The sequence below is a fragment of the Gobio gobio genome (assembly GCF_949357685.1).
Source record: "Gobio gobio genome assembly, chromosome: 2".
Classification (NCBI taxonomy): domain Eukaryota; kingdom Metazoa; phylum Chordata; class Actinopteri; order Cypriniformes; family Gobionidae; genus Gobio; species Gobio gobio.
The window spans coordinates 62,717,790-62,738,624 of NC_137098.1; the positions used below are offsets into that span (position 1 = coordinate 62,717,790).

Below are 20,835 nucleotides of genomic sequence, written 5' to 3' on the forward strand. Positions count from 1 at the left end.
TTCTCACTTCCTGTATCGAAATCTGCAGCAAACAGTTGAAAACCTTCTGAGGAAAAACATGTGCTTATTCCCTCCTGATCTCTAGCCCCATTCCTTCCCCCTTGTTTTTTTTTTTGTTCATCTGTTTGGGTTCACTCCTCGCGCAGAATTCACATTTGGCCAGCGGCAGCGTTTCTGCTTTTAAAGCATCCAAGATAAACCTGACCTAGTCGAGACGAAGCACGGTCAGAGTAAACGTGTGAATTTGAGGTGACTCAGGCCGTTTTGATTTCAAAATACGCACACAAGGTGTTCCTTTGTTTTCAAGGACATATTTTTTGAGCATCTGATAAAAAAAGAAAAACTTATTTGACCTGTAAATCAGGTTGAAGACACGAGGTTTGCGGGCATTGAGAAGGCGTCAAGAATGTAATCTCTGGCCAATCTCGAGGCCTGATCAAGAATTTACATTGCAAGCCTGCAAGATGCAATTCAGCTTCCATCTATTATCACACAAGGGAAAAGACCAAATGTTGACACTTTAAATGGCATGTTTCATTTCAATATTTACCAGTAAAGTCTGACAGTACTAAAGACAAGAAGATGGATAAAACAAATGATCTTGTGTGTGTGTGTGTGTGTGAATATCATCTGACAATATAAGGCTCCAGACAAAAACACAAACCTAGAGTAATGGTTCCTGGTTCATTTCCAATTAGACATGAGCGAAAAATGACTCATGGTCAGTTGTGAATTCAGTTATGGCTCTGAACGACTTTTTATCTCTCAAATCGTTTTTTTAACCTTGCAATTGTGAGATATAAACTTGCAATTGCAAGGAAGAAAAGTCAGAATTTTGAGATAAACATTTTTTTATTCCATGGTGGAAACAAGCTTTTATAACTGACTGAATAAAACTGATTCAGAAGCACAAAAAAAGTTTGGCCTTGTCCCAAATGGCACCCTAAACACTCTGTCGGATAGAAGTCTGCCGCTGAGCTCGCTTCAGTGCAGGCTCGGCAAAAGTGTGCATCAAAGGCACAGATCAACCGAAAAGGGGCGTCCGCAAGAACCCTACTGAAACCTAAAATGACAAAAGGTCCTTTCCCAAATGGCACACTTCATATGCACTTACTGTATTGAGGACTTACAATGGCTGCCGGGTGCACGTGTCCGATAAGTCCATGAGTCCGTAGGGTGTCCCATTTGTCATTTTAGGTTTCAGAAGGGTGCTTGCAGGCGCCCCCTTTGCGACCTAAATGCGCCCTTGATGTGCACTTTTGCCGAGCCCGCACTGAAGTGAGCGCTGCAGCAGACAGTCAAAGGCCCTGTCCCAAATGGCACCCTAAACTCGCGGTCTTCCTCTGAGTCAACACTTTTGTGACGTAACGCCGCTTTGACTGTAGGGTAGAAGTCTGCCGCGGAGCTCGCTTCAGTGCGGGCTCGGCAAAAGTGTGCATCGAAGGCGCAGATCAACCGCAAGTACCCTTCTGAAACCTAAAATGACAAAGGTCCTGTCCCAAATGGCACACTTCATATGCACTTACTGTATTGAGGACTTACAATGGCTGCCGGGTGCACGTGTCCGATAAGTCGATGAGTCCGAAGGGTGTCCCATTTGTCATTTTTGGTTGTAGGCGCCCCCTTTGCGGCCAATATGCACCCTTGATGTGCACTTTTGCAGAGCCCGCACTGAAGTGAGCGCTGCAGCACACAGTCAGAGGCCCTGTCCCAAATGGCACCCTAAACACTTGCGCCCTTCCTCTGAGTCCACACTTCTGTGACGTAACACCGCTTTGACTGTCAGTAGAAGTCTGCCGCGGAGCTCGCTTCAGTGCGGGCTCGGCAAAAGTGTGCCTCAAGGGCACATATCAACCACAAAGGGAGCGCTCGCAAACACCCTCCTGAAACCAAAAACGACAAACGGGACACCCTGCGGTCTCATTGACTTAATGGATATGCGCACATGGCAGCCATTGTAAGTCCACAAGACCGAAAGTGCTTATGAAGTGTGCCATATGGGACAGGGCAAAAGCAGCGTTAAGTCACTAAAGTGCCGACTCATAGGAAGACCGCGAGTGTTTAGGATGACATTTTGGACAGGGCCAAATGCGACACCCAATGGCAGGGATGGCCAACGTCGATTCTGGAGTGCAGAGCTCTAACCCTAATTCACGAGTTCACGCTTACAAGTAAGTCAGATAGAATAAATGGTATGCATATTTGGCGTGCTCTCCGAGGAGAGGGCTCCGAGCTCGGTATTTGGGCCAAACCCAGAGTACTCCCCCCGTACCTCTGGTAAGGAAAGTAACCGGAGTGAGGAAGACGGGGTGGTGGAGGGATGCAGAAAACATGACAAGGAACATTGGGGAGTTGACTGGGTATTTATATGATCCTCCACTTGTGCTGATTGAGGAGACATGTTGATTACTGATTGCTGACAGCTGGTTGGAATGACACAATGATTGGATAGATCATTTGAACGTGCTCCTCATGAACTTTGTTAATAAAACATCATTCAAACACAATCTTCAGGATTACTAAGGCTACAGGCAGGTGAGTTTCTTTATCAGGCAGACCAATCACAGTGCTTGCGGTCCGCGTAGAATTGACGCGTTGTTTCATTTTTGGAGAGGTGCAAGTCAGGGTACGTGGTAGGCTACGCGTGCAACACACAGCCTACGACGTAGCTACGGTGTACACTCGACGCAGAAGTATAAATTGGGCTTTACTCGTGACGGTTCGGGACGAATACATGCACCGAATAGACATATATCATTAAAGGTGCACTATGGAACATTTTTGCGGTAAAATGTCTGAAAACCACTAGGCCAGTGTTGTATATTTTGTACTTACAATATCCCAGATGTTTCCAACTATTTGTAAATCGTGAAAATTGCTATTTTAACCAAGGAACCGGGACGTGTGAGGGAGTCGCCTGTCGATTGCGTCATATCTGAGTTACCCTCGGTTTCCAGTTTTATTTTGCAGGAACGCTTTACTCTCACTGCAGTGTGAACAAGTGTCATAGCAGCCGCCGAGCAAATGTAATGTCATAACATAATTTTCAACACACTCAGATGTGTCTAATATGATAAACAGAGCTGCGTTACCTCATACTCATGACCGGAAAAGCGGAAGTGGCGCCGGCGACTGTGGCATAATAAAAGTCCCGCTGCTCGCGAGGCATGTGTTGCATTCATCTTATTAACAATCGCTCCAGCGGCCTTGCTCAGCTCCACAACACTCGGCCCTGCTTCTGCTTCTGCTTCACACTACAGTAACGCTAATAATCACATGAACATGATTTCTGCCCGAGTCCTATCCTGACTCTTTTCCACCGGCTGTGAGGTGAAGACCACATGTCCCAAGATTCTGCGCTCAAACGTGGCATCATTAAACTACGCCTTTGTTTTGAACAGGCGACCTCTAGTGGACGGAAAAGTTACATAGTGCAGCTTTAAACTGATCAAATTCTCCCGATACCTGATAACGTGATAACAAGCACAGCAAACCAGAAATTGTTCATTTGAATTTTTATTTTATTACAAACAAAACAAAACAAAACAAAAGAGAGAAAGATGCATTATTAACATGTTCCGTTCGGTGTGCCGAATGTTGATCACAACACTGTCTGGAATCACAACGTACACAGTAACGCTTAGCAGGAAACAAAGAAAACGCCAAAAAATATATATATATATTAAAAGACAGAAATGTAAAATGGACCGAAAGTGCTTGATTTGACACAACTCTCCCAAATAATACCAAGCACTGAAATGAAGGATATTTCAGAACTATACCGGGGACTGGGGCAAATAAATTAACATTTCAACTGGTGAAATCGAGGCCTAGCTATAGGGATAGTACAACTGCAGCCATACACAGAGTTCACATCTGCTGATTAACCCTTTACAGTTGCATTACCATTTAAGGCGATTACATTACAAGGCTTTTGCATTTGTAGGAGCCAAAGATCATAAAGAAACACTGTGGAATTTCATTTGCTGATTTGAATATATGCATTCATATGTTTTCAATTTCACGGTTACACGTGATCCACTGCATACAGGTTATTTGTTGGCAAGCCCCGAATCTAGATATAAGCGATGCCCGTTAGATAGCGATGATATCGATCATTACGAAGTCCGTTCAGCCTCTTCGTGGAATATTATTACAAGAGGTCCGCTATAGAGAAATGTCAATGGACCAAACATACAATGCATCAATGTTTCAAATGTAGTTTTTTTTAATCATTATTATCATTATTATTTTCATTTGGTAGAAGCTTTGCAATCAAACATCAAGGACAACATCAAGAGCAACAACAATAATCGTAGTCGTAATAACAAGAATTAAAAACAGGAGAACGCAATGAAACCGAGTTTAAATATGCAAACAATATCAAAGAGCTCGCAAAAACAAGTAGAAATGTGAATAAAGGATGGGAGTGGCATGTGAATGAAAGAAGGTGAGGGCGAAGTGATGGGGGCATGATGGAGAAAGAGGAGTTTGGAAAGTGCAGGACTGCCAGACGTGCTTCAGTAACAATCTTGAACATTATTAGGGAGGCATGAAGACGAACCCTCTTCGCCTCACTGTAACACAAGTTTAAGGGTCAATACTTAAAAAGGCAGGGAACATATCAATGCTTGATGTCCCGATATAAGGCTAAATAACTTCACAACAAACCCAAGACAATACTGCAGCCAATACTGTTTAAATCGAACTTAATACATTACTTCCTTACTGTCGTGGTAAGTTATAATCTTTACCTCTTGGGGGTTTTTTTTCTCTGAAAGATGCAGAAAATTGGCCAAATATGTGTATATCCTCCCAAACCAAATCATAACTATACTTAAACCCTCATGTCCTTAAAGGCACAGTTCACCTCAAAATGATATTTCTGCTCTAATTTCTGTTCCAAATCTGTTCAAAATATATTCTTTTTTTTTCCAAAAAATAACGTTAAACAGGCTTGGAATGTAAATGATGACTAGATTTTCATTTTGGGGTGAACAATCCCTGTCAGACATTAAGATTAAAGTGCCCCTATTATGCTATTGTAATGTTTCCTAATTTTGTTTTGGAGGTCTCCTACAATATTGATATATGATTTACATGCATTTCATTTTCTCATAATATACACAGCACATCACCTCATTTCTCAAAGAGTCTGAAATGGTTAGTTTGAAGATTCAGGGCCCTGTCATACACTCAGCGCAATACAGCGCCAGGTGCGACGCAAGTGTTTTTTGTCATTTTCACGTCCAGCGCCACTTTTGTTTAAATAGCAAATGCACTCGTGCCCATCTGTTCGCCCATGGGCGTGCTGGTCTGAAAGCGAGGTGTGTTCAGGCGCATTGTTGGCGTGTTGCTATTTTGAGGAACTGAAAACGACTGCGCCATTGACCAACAAAAACCTGCTCTAAAGTCAATAGCGCAGTGTTTTTGTGTTATTTAAAGGTTAGTCGAAGCGGATTTAGTGATTTGGGGCCCCCAAGCAAAATACAGGAATGGGGCCCTATACAATTGCACATTTACAACCTTGAGGTTATTTTCACTGTTGTGATGATTGCTGCTGCACGACCCATCCACCCCCACAAATTTAAATTAGACTGAAGGAAATTATTACACACATAAGAATTATTTCAACCAAAAATGAAGCGGGTCCTTCACAGAAATGAGTGAGCGCCTTTTAAAACGATAAACATAATACGCACTGTTGCTCCTTTTTAATTAGAACTTCAGATGCATGATATGTTCATTTGTAGAGCCCATTGAATCAGTTCAAGTTCGGAAGAAAAAAAATTCCAGATTCCTTTTTTTTTTTTTTATTCTGGATGGTTATATAAAATTGTATTAATCAAAAAGCATGTCTAATTAATTGAAATCATGAAACTTGTTTAATTTAACCGCAATTTATTAAAAGTTTATATATTTGTTTTATGTATTTACATTTTTCTGGTAATCAAATGAAAGCATACAACATTTATCTATCATTCCAATGAAAATTAAACAAATCCTTTGTGTACATTCAAAGTGCTACACAACAGAGGTTTAGGCCTAGACTATACTGTTAAAATTATTACGTTAAGGCATAGGCTACGCTATACTGTCCTAACCCTAACTTTTATTTTGACAGGTTGCCTTGAAGACCTTTTTCCGTGTGTACTATATGTTATGATGATAGTTTCTCTCAAATTAAATGGTACAATGCTCGTGAAATGTAGGCTCCTAGTATTTCCGCGATGCAGGAAACGCAGACGGAATCGCGCAATCCAGTCATAAAAATGGAATTTACACGGAATTTGTCAAATTTTGGATGAATAAATCCAATGCAAATCGCGATATGGACTACTAGTGTATGTGAATATTAAACGGCAAAAATGCTATTTAAATACGAATCCTGCATGTTTTATGTCTCTGTGTGAATGAATTGTGAAGGCAAGTGTCGCGCGTGCTGCAGTAGTAAACGAAACCGCGCATCTGCGCCATGATGGGAGATGAGACTCTCATTGGTTTATTGCACGTTACGCCCAAAACACACCCATGACTCATTAAGAGACTATGTACAACCCTTTTGGACCATGCGCCTGACGCAACGACCATTTTTTCTGTCGTTAAACTAACAAAAGTGGATTCGGACACACCCTAAGTGCACCTGGAGCTTCAGACCATGCGCTTGGATCGTAAAATAGGGCCCTTAGTCTCTTTAAACCCCTCCTTTCCGAGAGCCTACTCTGCTCTGATTGGTCAGATGACCCAGTCTGTTGTGATTTGTCTACCGCTTACAACGCATGTCAGAAATTAAACGGCCATTAAAATATCAGAATTTCAGCTCTGGATCTTTCAGCTCTCGAGTCCTGGGCAGCAAAGTGTATTCTCAGCGCTGAAAACAGCATCTTCTCGACATGTCGACAACACGAACCAAACTCTTCCAGTCTCAGCTACAACTACAGTGTTTGACGGTCAAAGTAGACGTTGTTCACAGTCAACCAATGAAGACCATAGACTGGCATTATGCAAATGTGTTTCATTATAATGTAGTTTTGTAACAGGAAGTGAGACTGGAATTTCTGTAGTTCAGAATCGATTCTTTCTTTTAGGAGACAATAACTTTATTTGTCGTGCATTTTAATCTTTAAAACTTTGCAGACCTTTTACATTCACACACTGCATGAAAGGTATTCCTATAAAGCATTATAGGGGCACTTTAAAAGATTGCTTAAGGATTGAAGCTTGTTTATGTCGTGCTAGCTTACGATGAGGGCTTTCTTGAAAGACTGCACTATGCTAGAGTAGGCACAGCTCAATGCACAAGCCTAAACCATGGACCGTGTCGGAAAAAACAAACCACTGCGGGTGATGTGAAGCTATTCCACATACATGCAGCTTCATGTCTGCGTCGAGGGGCGCTGGCCAGATTACGGGACTTCGGATGAACATGAGCACTGTTCTAAAATGTGAGGCTGATGTGGGACAGATAGCTATGAGAGGAAAGGAAACAAAATGTTTGTGTGTGTATATGCGCACATGTATTCGGGAGGAGATAACCAAAGGCGAGTGTACGCTCTGCTGAAGTCAGAGTAGCTGTAACTCGAGGTGTTGTGAAAGTGCTGCCGTGATACTGAGGGTAGTCTGTTCATTCGTTAAACTGCGTGTGCATGTGTGCATGTGTGTGTTCAGGAATAGTCGTGTTTACGTTTGCATGCAGACGTCCTTTGACTGAGTCAGCGTGTGTGTGTGTGTGTGTGTGTGGGTTGAGAGGCGCTGAGTTCAGTCGTCGATGCAGATCACCTCCCCGCTGCGTTGTTCCCTCCGTGCCATCAGGAACTCTGCCTCGCGCTCTTTCTTTACCGACATGGGGGGTCCGTTCAACACTGTAGGGAAACAAGCAAACACACACACACACACACAGGAAGGGAAGTTAATGATCTGTGCACCAATTAGCTTTTTTGTTGATATCAAAACGGCAAAAGTTAAACCTGATCTTCCAATCTATATTATTATTATTATTATTATTGAATTTTCCATTTCTCACCGGCTCGGACTTCCCCTTTCCATCTCATTGGGTTTCATTCACTAACCGTGAATATGCACATACTTGAGTGGAAAAAGCGTGTGAATGTTTTCACAGAAATCATGATTCATCCACAAGCTTGCACTTCATTTTTATCTTCTAAATTTAGGATGAAGTTGTTCCTGAATTTTAAATTCAGATGTCATGATGATCACTGCTGCATTGCTGAGTATTCCCAGCAGGCACACAACGTCATAAGATGTAGATATTTGGTTACATTTTGGTTGCGACGTCAGGTGACCAAAATTCAACATTAGCTCAACGTCTAATGCCAACGTTAATTTGACGTCCAATACCAACGTCAGCTGATGTTGATATTTAGTTGTTTTTAGGTTGTGTTGTAAAGTAACCAAAATCCAACATCGAACCAACGTCTCAAGCCAACATCATATTGACGTCAGATTCTAAAATCATTAGACGCTGATATTTTGTTGGTTTTAGGTTGTGGTATTAACTAACCAAAATCTAACGTTGAACCAACGTCTCAAGCCAACATCATATTGACGTATTGATATTTTATTTGTTTTAGGTTGTGAAACTCTAACATCATTAGACGCTGATATTTTGTTGATTTTAACACATTTGTAGTAGGGTAGTTGGTTTTGATTGGTCTACTGCTTACAGCATGTGTCGGAAACGAAACGCTCATTACCATATCTGAATTTCAGTTCAGGATCTTCCTCAAAGCTTGATACTCGATACGAAGAACAGACGTCAGTGTTTTTCCTGTATGCATGCAAAGTGTATTCTCAGCGCTGAAAACAGCGTCTTCTCGACATGTCGACAAAACGAACCAGACTCTTCCAGTCTCAGCTACAACTACAGAGTTTGAGGGTCAAAGTAGACGTTGTTCACTGGCAACCAATGAAGATCATAGACTGGCATTATGCAAATGTGTTTCATCGTAGGCTTGTAAGAGGAAGTGAGACTGGAATTACTGACGACTCGTTTCTGCAGTTCAGAATCGATTCTTTCTTTTAGGAGACAATAACTTTATTTGTTGTGCACTTTGATCTTTACAACTTTGCAGACCTTTTACATTCACACACAGTGATATTACACACTGCATGAAGGGTAATGTTCAGAAAAGCACAATAGGGGCACTTTAAAACCCACCCCACAATCAATTGCAAGCTCGCATTCACTTTTGACTGCATCTCACACCTCAAAATCCAATCAACAACCAAGTCCCGTCCTGCTTTTTTTCATTTTCGTTAATCCATTTAACTCAGATGGATCATGGTCATAATACGAATGACAAAATCTGTCGCTATTTCCAACTTCATAAGGACATTTAATTATAAGAGTTTTTAAAGCTAACACAAAAGGCCTGATCGATGCTGGAAAAGGTAACCTAAGTGTAAAAACAGGGCAAACAAACAGGAATATCTGAATATTGAATATCAACTGATACCGGAAAAAAAACTAATAACGACTAATAGCTATGGTAACGATGTATTGTACACATAGACTGTAAAACAAAATGGATGTAGTGTCCGTAACGTCACCCGTAGGTTTCTGAAGGGAGTTTTTGAAGCGTAAAGTCGGCTGTTGCCATCTTGGCAGCGCGTCACTCCCGGATAACAGGAAATGGGCAAAGAGGCGGGACGTGGGCGGAGCTGAGGTGACGTGATGACTAACAGACAGCAGACAAACATCAATCCACCTGTCACTCAAAGTGGCCACGCCCTTAATTATGGTGAACTTTAAGGCTTTATATAATGTAAACGAATGAGTTATAAAAAATTCACCCCCCTCACAGTTGTCATGAAGGGCAAAATTAGCTGTAGAGACCAAAACCACAATTTGTACCAGACTCTAAACATGCTTTTTTCTGCTGTAAAGTTGGGCATTTTAACATGGGGCTCAATGAGATTCTGCTCCTTCTGGAGCCTGTCTCTAGTGGCCAGTCGATGAATTGCAGTTTAAGTCACTTCCGTATTGGCTTTAAGAGAAACTGCGGGAGGTTGCCGCTTGATTATACATAAAACAAACAAAACATAAACATTGTGGACATCCTTTAATGGGTGAACTTGCATACAGTCAGAGTATACTATATACCATACATAATAATAATACAAAACCTCATCTTGTATAAAGAGATATATGTGAGGACAACAGTACTGAGCATTTTAGTTCACCACACACAAGCACATAGTGTGTGTATAGTGTTTGAAATCCTTTAGCTTCATTTGCTGTACTTGTAGATTTTTTTTGCAAACTCACAGTATGACTGTGAGTATGACGTTCAGTATGACAGACACATTTGCTGCCATTCTTCAAGTCACATATAAAATACAAACACCGTCTAACTCTCCAGCCGGGAACATCGTATAGTCTGAGACTTGTTCTAGTGAAGCGACTATAATTGGCTTACAGTGAATGAGTGTCAAGTTGTGGTCATATATATGCTCTGTGAAATTTAACGGGCCGATAATCGTCATTTCAAAAGGAAAACACGCGATTGGGAGTTTCACGTGAGGGAGAAAAAGTTGGCCGCGCAGATTTTGCTCATGTTCAAGTTGGTCACACGAATCTGCTGTGTTGAATTTTGCGACTGCAACTACTCTATTCTATTACGAAATTTAGTAAATGGGGTTATAGCATTTCATACCTTATACCATATCCAAATTCCAGGCTACATTCGCATAACTCCAGGGGCCTGTACCATGATGATAGTTTAACAAACTCAGGGTTACAGGATTAGTTTCGAGTTGACAAAACCAAACCAATCTATTCAGGCTTTGTTGGTCCCATGATGCTGATCATCAGCTTTCTCTGTCAACTCGGGCTTTGGTCCAGAGTTTAGCTGTGACATCAGCAGTGAACAGCCAATCACAGGCTGTGGATCAGTGAAACGGAGATTAATTTCTCTCTTCTGCAGAATATTACATGATTGAAAAATATTACGAATTTAAACAAATTTACACAGGAGGAAGAAAAGAGCTGTCTATGAAAGAGGACAACTTGACGAAGAATCGTACTATGTCAATGCAAGTAAAAGTTATGACGTTAGTTGATATATATAGAGAGAATTGAACATTTAAGCTCACATGTAGTTACATTTTTATAGTTTTATTGATAGATTTTAAAGCATTTTATTTGTATGACCTTTATTTATATTAATTTGAACAAAGTGCCTATTAATGATTGATTATGTGTAATTTATTAAGGGTATAATAATTACATAAATGATATCTAAATCATTCAAAATTATTATTATTATAAATAAGCATTGTTAAAAGCCAGACGCTTTAGTCTTTATAAACCATTTGCTATGTAGTGACCTTTAATTTGGAGTAGAAAAAGGGGGAGTGGCTTTATTGCATCAGAGGTGTGTCACTTTGCTCACAGCTGATTGGTCCAATTTCAGTTTGAGATCTCTTATCCAGAACATAACCTGCCCTGGAGCGCAAGTTACTATGGAGATGAACACGGCTAAAAGCCAAACCACTTGTACATAAAACCCAGGACTGGTACAAACTAACCTTAAACATATCTGGCTAGCCAGCAAAACCGGCTTCATGGTATAGGCCCCTGCTGCAATATCAACACTCATATTGTGCTACTATTACTCTAGTGGATGAACACAGCTTACAGACGCAGTCAAAATGTCATCTACTGGTTGCATAACATCCCGACAGCCACCTTGATCGAGCACTCGGGGTACCTGTTTCGTCTCAGGCCTAAACATGCAGCGCACTGAGGAGCAGTTGCATGCTCTTCAAAGGAACAATCCCTCTTGGCTTGGGTTCCTCAAAATTACACAACCAAAGTTTTTCCAAGGACAATAACACCAGAGTCGTTTGTTGTGCTACAGGTTTTGGCCGAGATTAAAGTTCTCTTGAGTGTGCAAAAAAAGAAATGTGTGCACTGGAACAGGCTAACGCTAACGCTGGAGTTCAATTATCTGATTAAGACTGGCACCGTTTCGTAAACATGCAATAAGAGAAGAAGAATGCATGGCCTTCAGATGGGAACGCGTCTGGAGAGAGCTTGGAATGCGTTGGGGCTCCTTTACAAGGGGGAAATGCTGAGCTAGAAAGCTGCCGGGTGACTTTCATATCTCTGAGCGTTGTACTGCATACTCCTGCAGCGCGAGCCAAGGAAAATAATTCATTACTCAGATTCAGATCTCGGAGTGACTTGACTCTCTGCTTCTACAATCAACAATCTTGGAACTATCTGGCTCCCTCTCGCTCAGACTGTCTCACTCTCTTTCAGGCTGCTTCTTTTCCCAGACTGTCTCTCTCTTCCAAAACGTCTCTCTCAGCCCGTGTCTTTCTCTGACTGATTCACTCGCTCTGACTCACTGACTCTTTCTTTTAGATTTGTCTCTCTTCCCAAGATGTCTGTTTCTGCAACAATTCATTGATAAAAGCAATAATAATGAATAATGAATTAAATAAAGGGTATCATCTATCTATTAATCGAGTGCTGTATTACTTAAAAGACTTCAGTTAGTGAGAAATTAGCTGAGAAATGAAGGTCAGTTATATTTTTGTTTAAAAACGTGTTGTTGGATGTTTAATTTAGATTTTAAATGCCATATTTAATCACTTAATTGAAATCCTATATACATTTTTTAACAGAGCAGTAACTAATGAAATATTAGACATAACTTACAGGAAAACTAAAATTATATTAACATGTTACTAGATTGCCATTCAAAAGTTGAAGGTCTTTAAGATTTATTTTTTTAAAGAAATTAATACTTTTATTCAGCAAGGATGCATCAAGTTGATCAAACGTGTCAGTAAAGACATGAATAATGTTATGAAATATTTATTTATTTAAATAAATGCTGTTCTTTTGAACTGTCTATTCATAAAAAAAACTGAAAAAATGTATGATGAATTAAGCAGCATAACTGTTTCCAACATTGATAATAATCATAAAAAATTAGCAGCAAATCAGCATATCAGAATGATTTCTGAAGGATCATGTGACACTGAAGACTGGAGGAATGATGCTGAAAATTCAGCTTTGATCACAGGAATAAATTACATTTTAAAATATATTCAAATAGAAAACAGTTATTTTAATTTGTATTAATATTCTTACAATACTGCAATATTCTACTGTGCAATAAATTATATTTGCAATCCAATAAATGCACCCTTAATTCAAAAACCTGTGAACAGTTTTTTTTTATATAAATTAACATTTTTATATATATATATATATATATACACACTATATTGCCAAAAGTTTTGGGACGTCTGCCTTTACATGCACATGAACTTTAATGACATCCCATTCTTAATCTGTAGGGTTTAATATGGAGTTGGTCCACCCTTTTCAGCTCTAACAGCTTCAGCTCTTCTGGGAAGGCTTTCCTCAAGGTTTAGGAGTGTGTTTATGGGAATTTTTGACCATTCTTCTAGAAGCACATTTGTGAGGTCAGGCACTGATGTTGGACGAGAAGGTCTGGCTCTCAGTCTCTGCTCTAATTCATCCCAAAGGTGTTCTATCGGGTTGAGGTCAGGACTCTGTGCAGGCCAGTCAAGTTCCTCCACACCAAACTCACTCATCCATGTCTTTATGGGCCGACGCTTTGTGCACTGGTGCACAGTCATGATGGAACAGGAAGGGGCCGTCCCTAAACTATTCCCACAAAGCATTAAATTGTCCAAAATGTCTTAGTATGCTGAAGCATTAAGAGTTCCTTTCACGGGAAATAAGGGGCCAAGCCCAACCCCTGTAAAATAACCCCACACCATAATCCCCCCTCCACCAAACTTTACACTTGGCACAATGCAGACAGGCAAGTACCGTTCTCCTGGCCAAACCCAGACTCGTCCATCGGATTTCCAGCGTGATTGGGTCACTCCAGAGAACACGTTTCCACTGCTCTAGAGTCCAGTGGCGGCGCGCTTTACCCCACTGCATCCCACGCTTTACATTGCACTTGGTGATGTAAGGCTTGGATGAGCTGCTCGGCCATGGAAACCCATTCCATGAAGCTCTACACACTGTTCTTGAGCTCATCTGAAGGCCACATGAAGTTTGGAGGTCTGTAGCTTTTGACACTTGACTTCTGCGCACTGTGACCCTCAGCATGCGCTGACCCCGCTCTGTGATTTTACGTGGCCTACCACTTCGTGGCTGAGTTGCTGTTGTTCTCGATTGCTTCCACTTTGTTATACCACTAACAGTTGAGCGTGGAATATTTAGTAGTGAGGAAATTTCACGAATGGACTTATTGCACAGGTGGCAGCCAATCACAGTCCACGCTTGAGTTCACTGAGCTCCTGAGAGCCAGTTCTTTCACTAATGTGTGTAGAAGCGTCTGCATGCCTAGTGCTTGATTTATACACCTGTGGCCATGGAAGTGATTAGAACACCTGAACTCAATTGATTTGGAGGGGTGTCCCAATACTTTTGGCAATATAGTGTATTTTTATATTTTTACTGCCTATAATGTTTATTCATAAAGGAGGGCTTTAGTAAACATTATAGGCATTACAAATAAAAATGTAATTTATTAAAACTGTTATATACAGTATATATACTATAAATTTGGCTTTTTCATCCAAATTAATCGTAGAAAGACTCAACAGATTAATCGCTTAACAAAAAAATCATTAGTCACCATTAAATTGTTATTCTTACTCAGATCATCTCTTTCTCAGTCTTCATTTCAAATATCTCTCTCTGTATGCCACTTTCTCTGACCAAACATTATCCAAGGGCATCAAGTTTTGCTCCTGCACACCAGCCTGCCTCAAGTCTCAGTCTCTCTACTTCTCGGTAAACCAGAAAAACATGCAGAGATGGCAGCTGGCCTCAGTGACCCGGCCTGTCCAAACAGCCAGCACACTCACACAATTAATCACTCGCACAGAAGAACCTTCTGAAGCTTCACTCGTACAGTATCAACCTCAACCAAACACAGCCATATGCACAGTTAGCTTCAGTCCATTGATAATACATGCACACACACACACACACCACTACAATAAAACACACCCCGTGGTGGAAAATAAAGAGCTACTTAAGTGGCTCTCAAGTATGCGTGCTTGCGCACTCGTGGGTGTGTTTGTGCATTTTTGCAGAATGCAGGGAGTTCTCATACAACAGTCATGTACTGTTTAAATGTCCTGCTGGGGATTGAATCTGGCTCTAGCACAACGCAGGAATTTGGTCAGGCAGGTTGAGTCGTGTGCACGCTCAGCGTGAAGGACTTCTGACCCAGGATCAGCTTGGGAAAACCATAAAACTGATGCTTCAGCCGTCTGGACAGGTTGCAAAAGATCAGTCAGTCTTCATACTGTATATATGGGCCGGTGTCGTGCCACTGTAACATTTCACAGTCCTGGTTTAGGAACGCAGAGAGTCCATGGCTGGAGATTTTTTTGAGAGAGAGAGAGATCCGCAGTTTCCAGAAAAAAAAAGATAGTTCCACTCCACTGTGCCTCAGTTCCAAAACAGATTTGATTGGGTCAGGGGTTTTAATGACAGAAAACAAACTTGTGGTATTTTGGAAAAACTGCTGTCTTTGGAATCCTTCACTTCTGACATTGTGAGAGGCTGCGTGTGAGAGAGAAAGAGAGAAGGAGAGTGGGTAAATGATAAAAGAAAGAGAGATACTGTATAAAGGGATGCAGAGAAATAGTGATTTGTGGAGGAATTAGGGAGGGAAGGTTTCGGGCACTTAAACGAGCACTCTCGCTCCTTCGGCCAAATGAAAAATTAATCTGCTGGGACTTCTCTCGGACCGACAGATGAAAGAAAGAGAACGGAGGGGGCAAGGGGAGAGAGAGAGGGAGAGTGGAAGCAAGATAGAAATAGAAAAAAAAGTGCTGGAAAGAGCAGAAGTGGAAGAAGAGGTCTGTGTTTTCGTCGTCCAAACAGCTCTCTTTTCCTTACTTCATTTCTCTCTTTTGCATTTCGCTCGTTTTGTCCAAGTACTATTAACCATTTAGCCTGAAAATCTTTTCCCAAGAAGTTCAGTAGCTCTTCCTAGCCCGCTATATTATTTTCAGACATTCCCACCTCTTTGTACCCTCCCATCTTACAGTCTAATTTATTACCAGTTTATCGTTTTTCTAGCCTTTCTGCCCCTCACATTCTACAGTCCATTGCTCTTTCAGGTCATGGTCTTTTGGGCCGTCCGTTGCGTGGCAGGTTCTCCACCGTGTTGCTGAGGCGATACTTGACGATGATGCTGTGCACGGTGGATTTGGGCATGCGGAGCTCCTGCCCAATTGACCCTTCCGACTTGCCATCCTTCCACAGGTCCACCACCCTCTGGCGTTGCAGCACGTCATGCTCCTTGGTCTTCAGGCAGGACGTAGCTTCTGTGGAGGCAGAAAGGGGGCAGACTGTAGACACTGGGGGGTAGGGAGCGGTCAATCAGTGGCACAGTATCAGTCCACAATATTGATAGATTAAAAAAAAAACCTATAACTGTAGGCAGGCGGCTGGAAGGAGGCCTTCTCGACCAAAGAAAAAGCAGCTTTGAACCTCCCGCTCTTACAGTAATCCCGAGAGCCAGAGTCGGGACATCCACTGGCTGTGAGAGAGATGTTAGCGGTTTGGCCGCTTTTTGCCAAAGAAATCTGTGTTGACATAATGTGTCTAAAACCTTTTGCTCCGTAAAGTTCATGACATGTAAAACGCTAAGAGTTTAAGTGGCAATGACTTAAAAAAGAAAACAAGACGTGCTCGCCAAGGTCTTTATTTCTGACAACTTTAAGAATGATTGAGAGCGATGTTACGGCGTCCGCTAGGATTTCTACCGAGGTGCTCGCACTCCATTTTGTCTCTCTCCTCCCTCTCACTTCTCCTTCTGTCTTTTAGAGAGATGTCTGACCGGGTCCAAAAATCTCCTATTATGGAGTACGTTAAACGGATCCTTCATTTTTCTCTTTTCTTTTATATCTCTTTCTCACTCTCTCATTTTTTGTTTAGTCTGGCATGCTGTTTTCATCTCGGTTTAAGCTGGGGTCACTGCAGTTGTCTCAATCAGGGACCAGAGGGTTCAAACGGGCCCCAAGCGGGGCATATTTTTAGCCAGGCGAGGGTTCAGTGTGTACAGCCTCAACAAACCCAATCAGCCTCTACACCCACCAGGATCTGAAGTCCGGGGCTATTTCAGTGACAGACATAGACTGAAAGAGAGAGAGAGAGAGAGACAGACAGACGGAGAGAGCTGGTGAGCGTCTAGTTCTGCCTCCAGGGGGTTTGAAAAACCGGCGCAAAAGGCACGAGCACATTTGTGTTTCTTTATGGGTTTTTTTTACCCTCTTAAAAATATCTGAGTAGAAAAGCAAAAAAAAATGTTCCCTCGGCTGAGCGATTCCTGGCACAGCTAAGGTTCTGGATAACTGTAATGACATTTTCAGAAAAAGCACCATGGCAAGAAAATATGCCTCCCTTAGACGCTGCGGTAGAAAGATTGGTATCAGGATTCTCAATCCAGAAACCCTTCGACTCTGGACGGGTAAAAACAGTCAGGACGATGGACAGAGTCGGGCCTCGGATAGAATAAACAGAAAACGGCAAACAAAAACAACTACATTTGTTCTTCTCAGTGCTTCCTGCACTCATATGCTGTTGCAGAGCTAATATTGAAACAATAAACTCACTGGCAGGGCTAATCTGTTCTCTTGGACCAAAGATTGAGAAAGTGAAATTATTTAGCCAAAATTCCACAGGGGGCCCTCTCAAATTAAAATGCAATTAAGTGTCTTAACCAGAATCATATTTCTGCAGAAATATGAATACGTAAAGTGTGACTGATGTCAGTGTTTTTTATTTTATTTTTTTAACTTAAGGACAGAATATGTGTTTTCATTTATGAACAGTGACATATTGAGCAAGGGTTTGCATTTGTAGACATGTTTTATGATTAAAAAAAAATTAAAAATACTAAATTAAATCTGTGGAACACAAATCATTCCTGGTTCATAGGAAGTTTGGTAACTGATTAAATCTTTTGTAAAAGAATCAAATGCTACATCTTCAAAGTGCTTTATAGAGAAAAGTCAAAGCCAGTGTCTCATACACTGACCTCACAAATTATTGTGAAATAGAGCATTTGTACACTCACATATACGCCCACATAAACACAAATAGACTGAGAGAGAAAGAGCGAGAAAAAAAACCCAGAGGGAGTAAAACAGAGGGAAGTTGAATCACGTGTCGATTTTGCCACGTTAATCATGAGTAAAAGCTAAAAAGCACTGTCCATGAGATCATTTATCCATTACTAAATCACTGCTTGCTTAGTCTTTGCAAGCATACAGGATGACTAGTGTAGTCCAGGGTTATTATACTAATAAAGACATTTGTTAATTGAATGTTAATTGCTGAAATAAAATTCATATATATATAGTTTTTACCTAATATACACACTATATTGCCAAAAGTATTGGGACACCCCTCCAAATCATTAAATTCAGGTGTTTCGATCACTTCCATGGCCACAGGTGTATAAATCAAGCACTAGGCCTGCAGACGCTTCTACACACATTAGTGAAAGAATGTGTCGCTCTCAGGAGCTCTTCAGTGAACTCAAGCGTGGACTGTGATCGGCTGCCACCTGTGCAATAAGTCCATTCGTGAAATTTCCACAGAGCGGGGTCAGCACATGCTGAGGCACACAGTGCGCAGAAGTCGGCAACTTTCTGCAGAGTCAATAGCTACAAACCTCCATGTGGCCTTCAGATTAGCTCAAGAACAGTGTGTAGAGCTTCATGGAATGGGTTTCCATGGCCGAGCAGCTCATCCAAGCCTTACATCACCAAGTGCAATGCAAAGCGTGGGATGCAGTGGGGTAAAGCGCGCCGCCACTGGACTCTAGAGCAGTGGAAGCGTGACCAATCACGCTTCTCTGTCTGGCAATCTGATGGACGAGTCTGAGTTTGGCGGTTCCCAGGAGAACGGTACTTGCCTGACTGCATTGTGCCAAGTGTAAAGTTTGGTGGAGGGGGGGTTATGGTGTGGGGTTGTTTTTCAGGGTGAAAGGAACTCTCAATGCTTCAGCATACCAATACATTTTGGACAATTTCATGCTCCCAACTTTGTGGGGACGGCCCCTTCCTGTTCCATCATGACTGTGCACCAGTGCACAAAGCATCGGTCCATAAAGACATGGATGAGTGAGTTTGGTGTGGAGGAACTTGACTGGCCTGCACAGAGTCCAGACCTCAACTCGATAAAACACCTTTGGGATGAATTACAGCGGTGACTGCGAGCCAGGCCTTTTTTTTTTTTTTTGTGAAATGTTTGGTTTAACCTCCACACTAAAGTTACTAACTGGAAATAAATAAAATAAACCTAAATAGTAATATAAAAAACGACAAAAGCTCATTAAAAAATTACAAAAAATTATACTAAAATTAAAATGAAAACTGAAAATATTAAAATAAAAACAAATGTAAAAATATTAATAAAATCTATAGTAGTATATATAAAAATACTAAAATAACACTAGTCTGATTCACAAACAAATGATTCATTTGAATGGAATCTGTTAAAAAGACTCACAAAATTGGTTTGAATCAGATGAAGAATGAATTACAATCTGTGAACCAATTATTGATAAACATCCCAGTAATTTACTGACTAGATGTTTATTATTGCAATGTATTTAAGTGCAATGTGTAGGTAAAGATACATTCACATCAGAGTTTTGCAATACATTTTTTTTTATTGTTTTGTTTGATATGTAGTTCGTTTAAAAACATTAACTCTCTTTCACAGCTAAATTCACTGTGTTTTACAAACCTGCTTATCTGAAAATTCACACTTTACTAATGTTACCCAGAATTCCTCTTCCCTTAAAAGTGAAGAATTACACCACTTGTGTCACTAAAAGAAACTGCAAAAAAAATAAAATAAAGAAACCTGTTTGCAAACAGTCATTTTTCAGAACTCTCCTCTCCCCATCTGCCATTGGCCGGCCAAACAGGTGGCTCCGCCCCTACCTCACGCCATTGGATGCTCAACTGTGCAGATGAATGTTTGGATAGCACCACAGAGCCACAGTGTTTACACTTTTCAGCAGAATCAACCTATGAATGGCCTACTTATAGTTGTCTCTGCGTATTAAGCTGCGACAGGAGAATCTAACATCCCAAAAAATTCACTTCACCATTCACATTTAAGGCATCCAACAGATGCCCTAATCCAGAACTGCATACAAGAAGCACTTTGTTCTCAAATTTCAAGACTGCCTTGAGCAACAGATGGCGAGCAAATCTGCCTTTCAAATTTCAACCAACCAACCAAACACGTCAATACCCCCAGCTGGTCAAAGCAGATTTCAATTAGACTCTCAATTAAACTAGCTATTTAAGAACTTCATTTCGTTTATGTTTAGAATGCCTTACTCTTTTTCTACACACAGCCAGAGCGTTTCTGAAACCATCACAAACATTCAAATCAACCGTTTCATCACCTCAACCTGCTTTTGTGTACAAGCACTCCGTTTAATATGAGCAGCTAATACAAATAGATCTGTTCATTAGTGCATTTGAAAAGCCTTTATAACGGTTCAGAGTAAGCCGAGTGTGAGACCGGTCTGGTTTTGTTTTGTTTGGGGATGGATCAGCAAAACTGACCTGATATGAAGGAGCCAGGAGGCATCTGGGTGTAGTTGGCCCCAGCTAGAGTGAGAGTCGCTGAAGGTGCAGGTGTGAAGGGCGGGCCGAAGTTCTGTGGGGTGGCATACGGTCCTGAAGGAATAGGCTAGAGAAAGAGAGAAAGAGAGAGAGTATGTTATGAATCTGAGAAATCAAAGGGACTTGTCTAAGATTAACACT

General features: G+C 41.2%; 1 protein-coding gene across 2 annotated transcripts in view; it reads right to left on the reverse strand.

Annotated features, from left to right (window-relative positions):
- Positions 1 to 4,205: 4,205 nt before the first annotated feature.
- Positions 4,206 to 20,835, reverse strand: part of chd3 (chromodomain helicase DNA binding protein 3) — a 99,209-nt gene continuing 82,579 nt past the window's right edge. Inside the window, exons 39-40 of one of the 2 annotated variants that reach the window (XM_079809031.1) lie at positions 20,635 to 20,761; positions 4,206 to 7,862 (exon numbers count right to left, since the gene is read on the reverse strand). In XM_079809031.1, the coding sequence (XP_079665157.1) occupies positions 7,759 to 7,862; positions 20,635 to 20,761 (231 nt within the window). In that variant the 3' untranslated portion in view covers positions 4,206 to 7,758. Of the gene's footprint in view, positions 7,863 to 16,102; positions 16,366 to 20,634; positions 20,762 to 20,835 lie in introns of those variants that run through there. The other variant, XM_079809030.1, reaches the window with a different exon arrangement.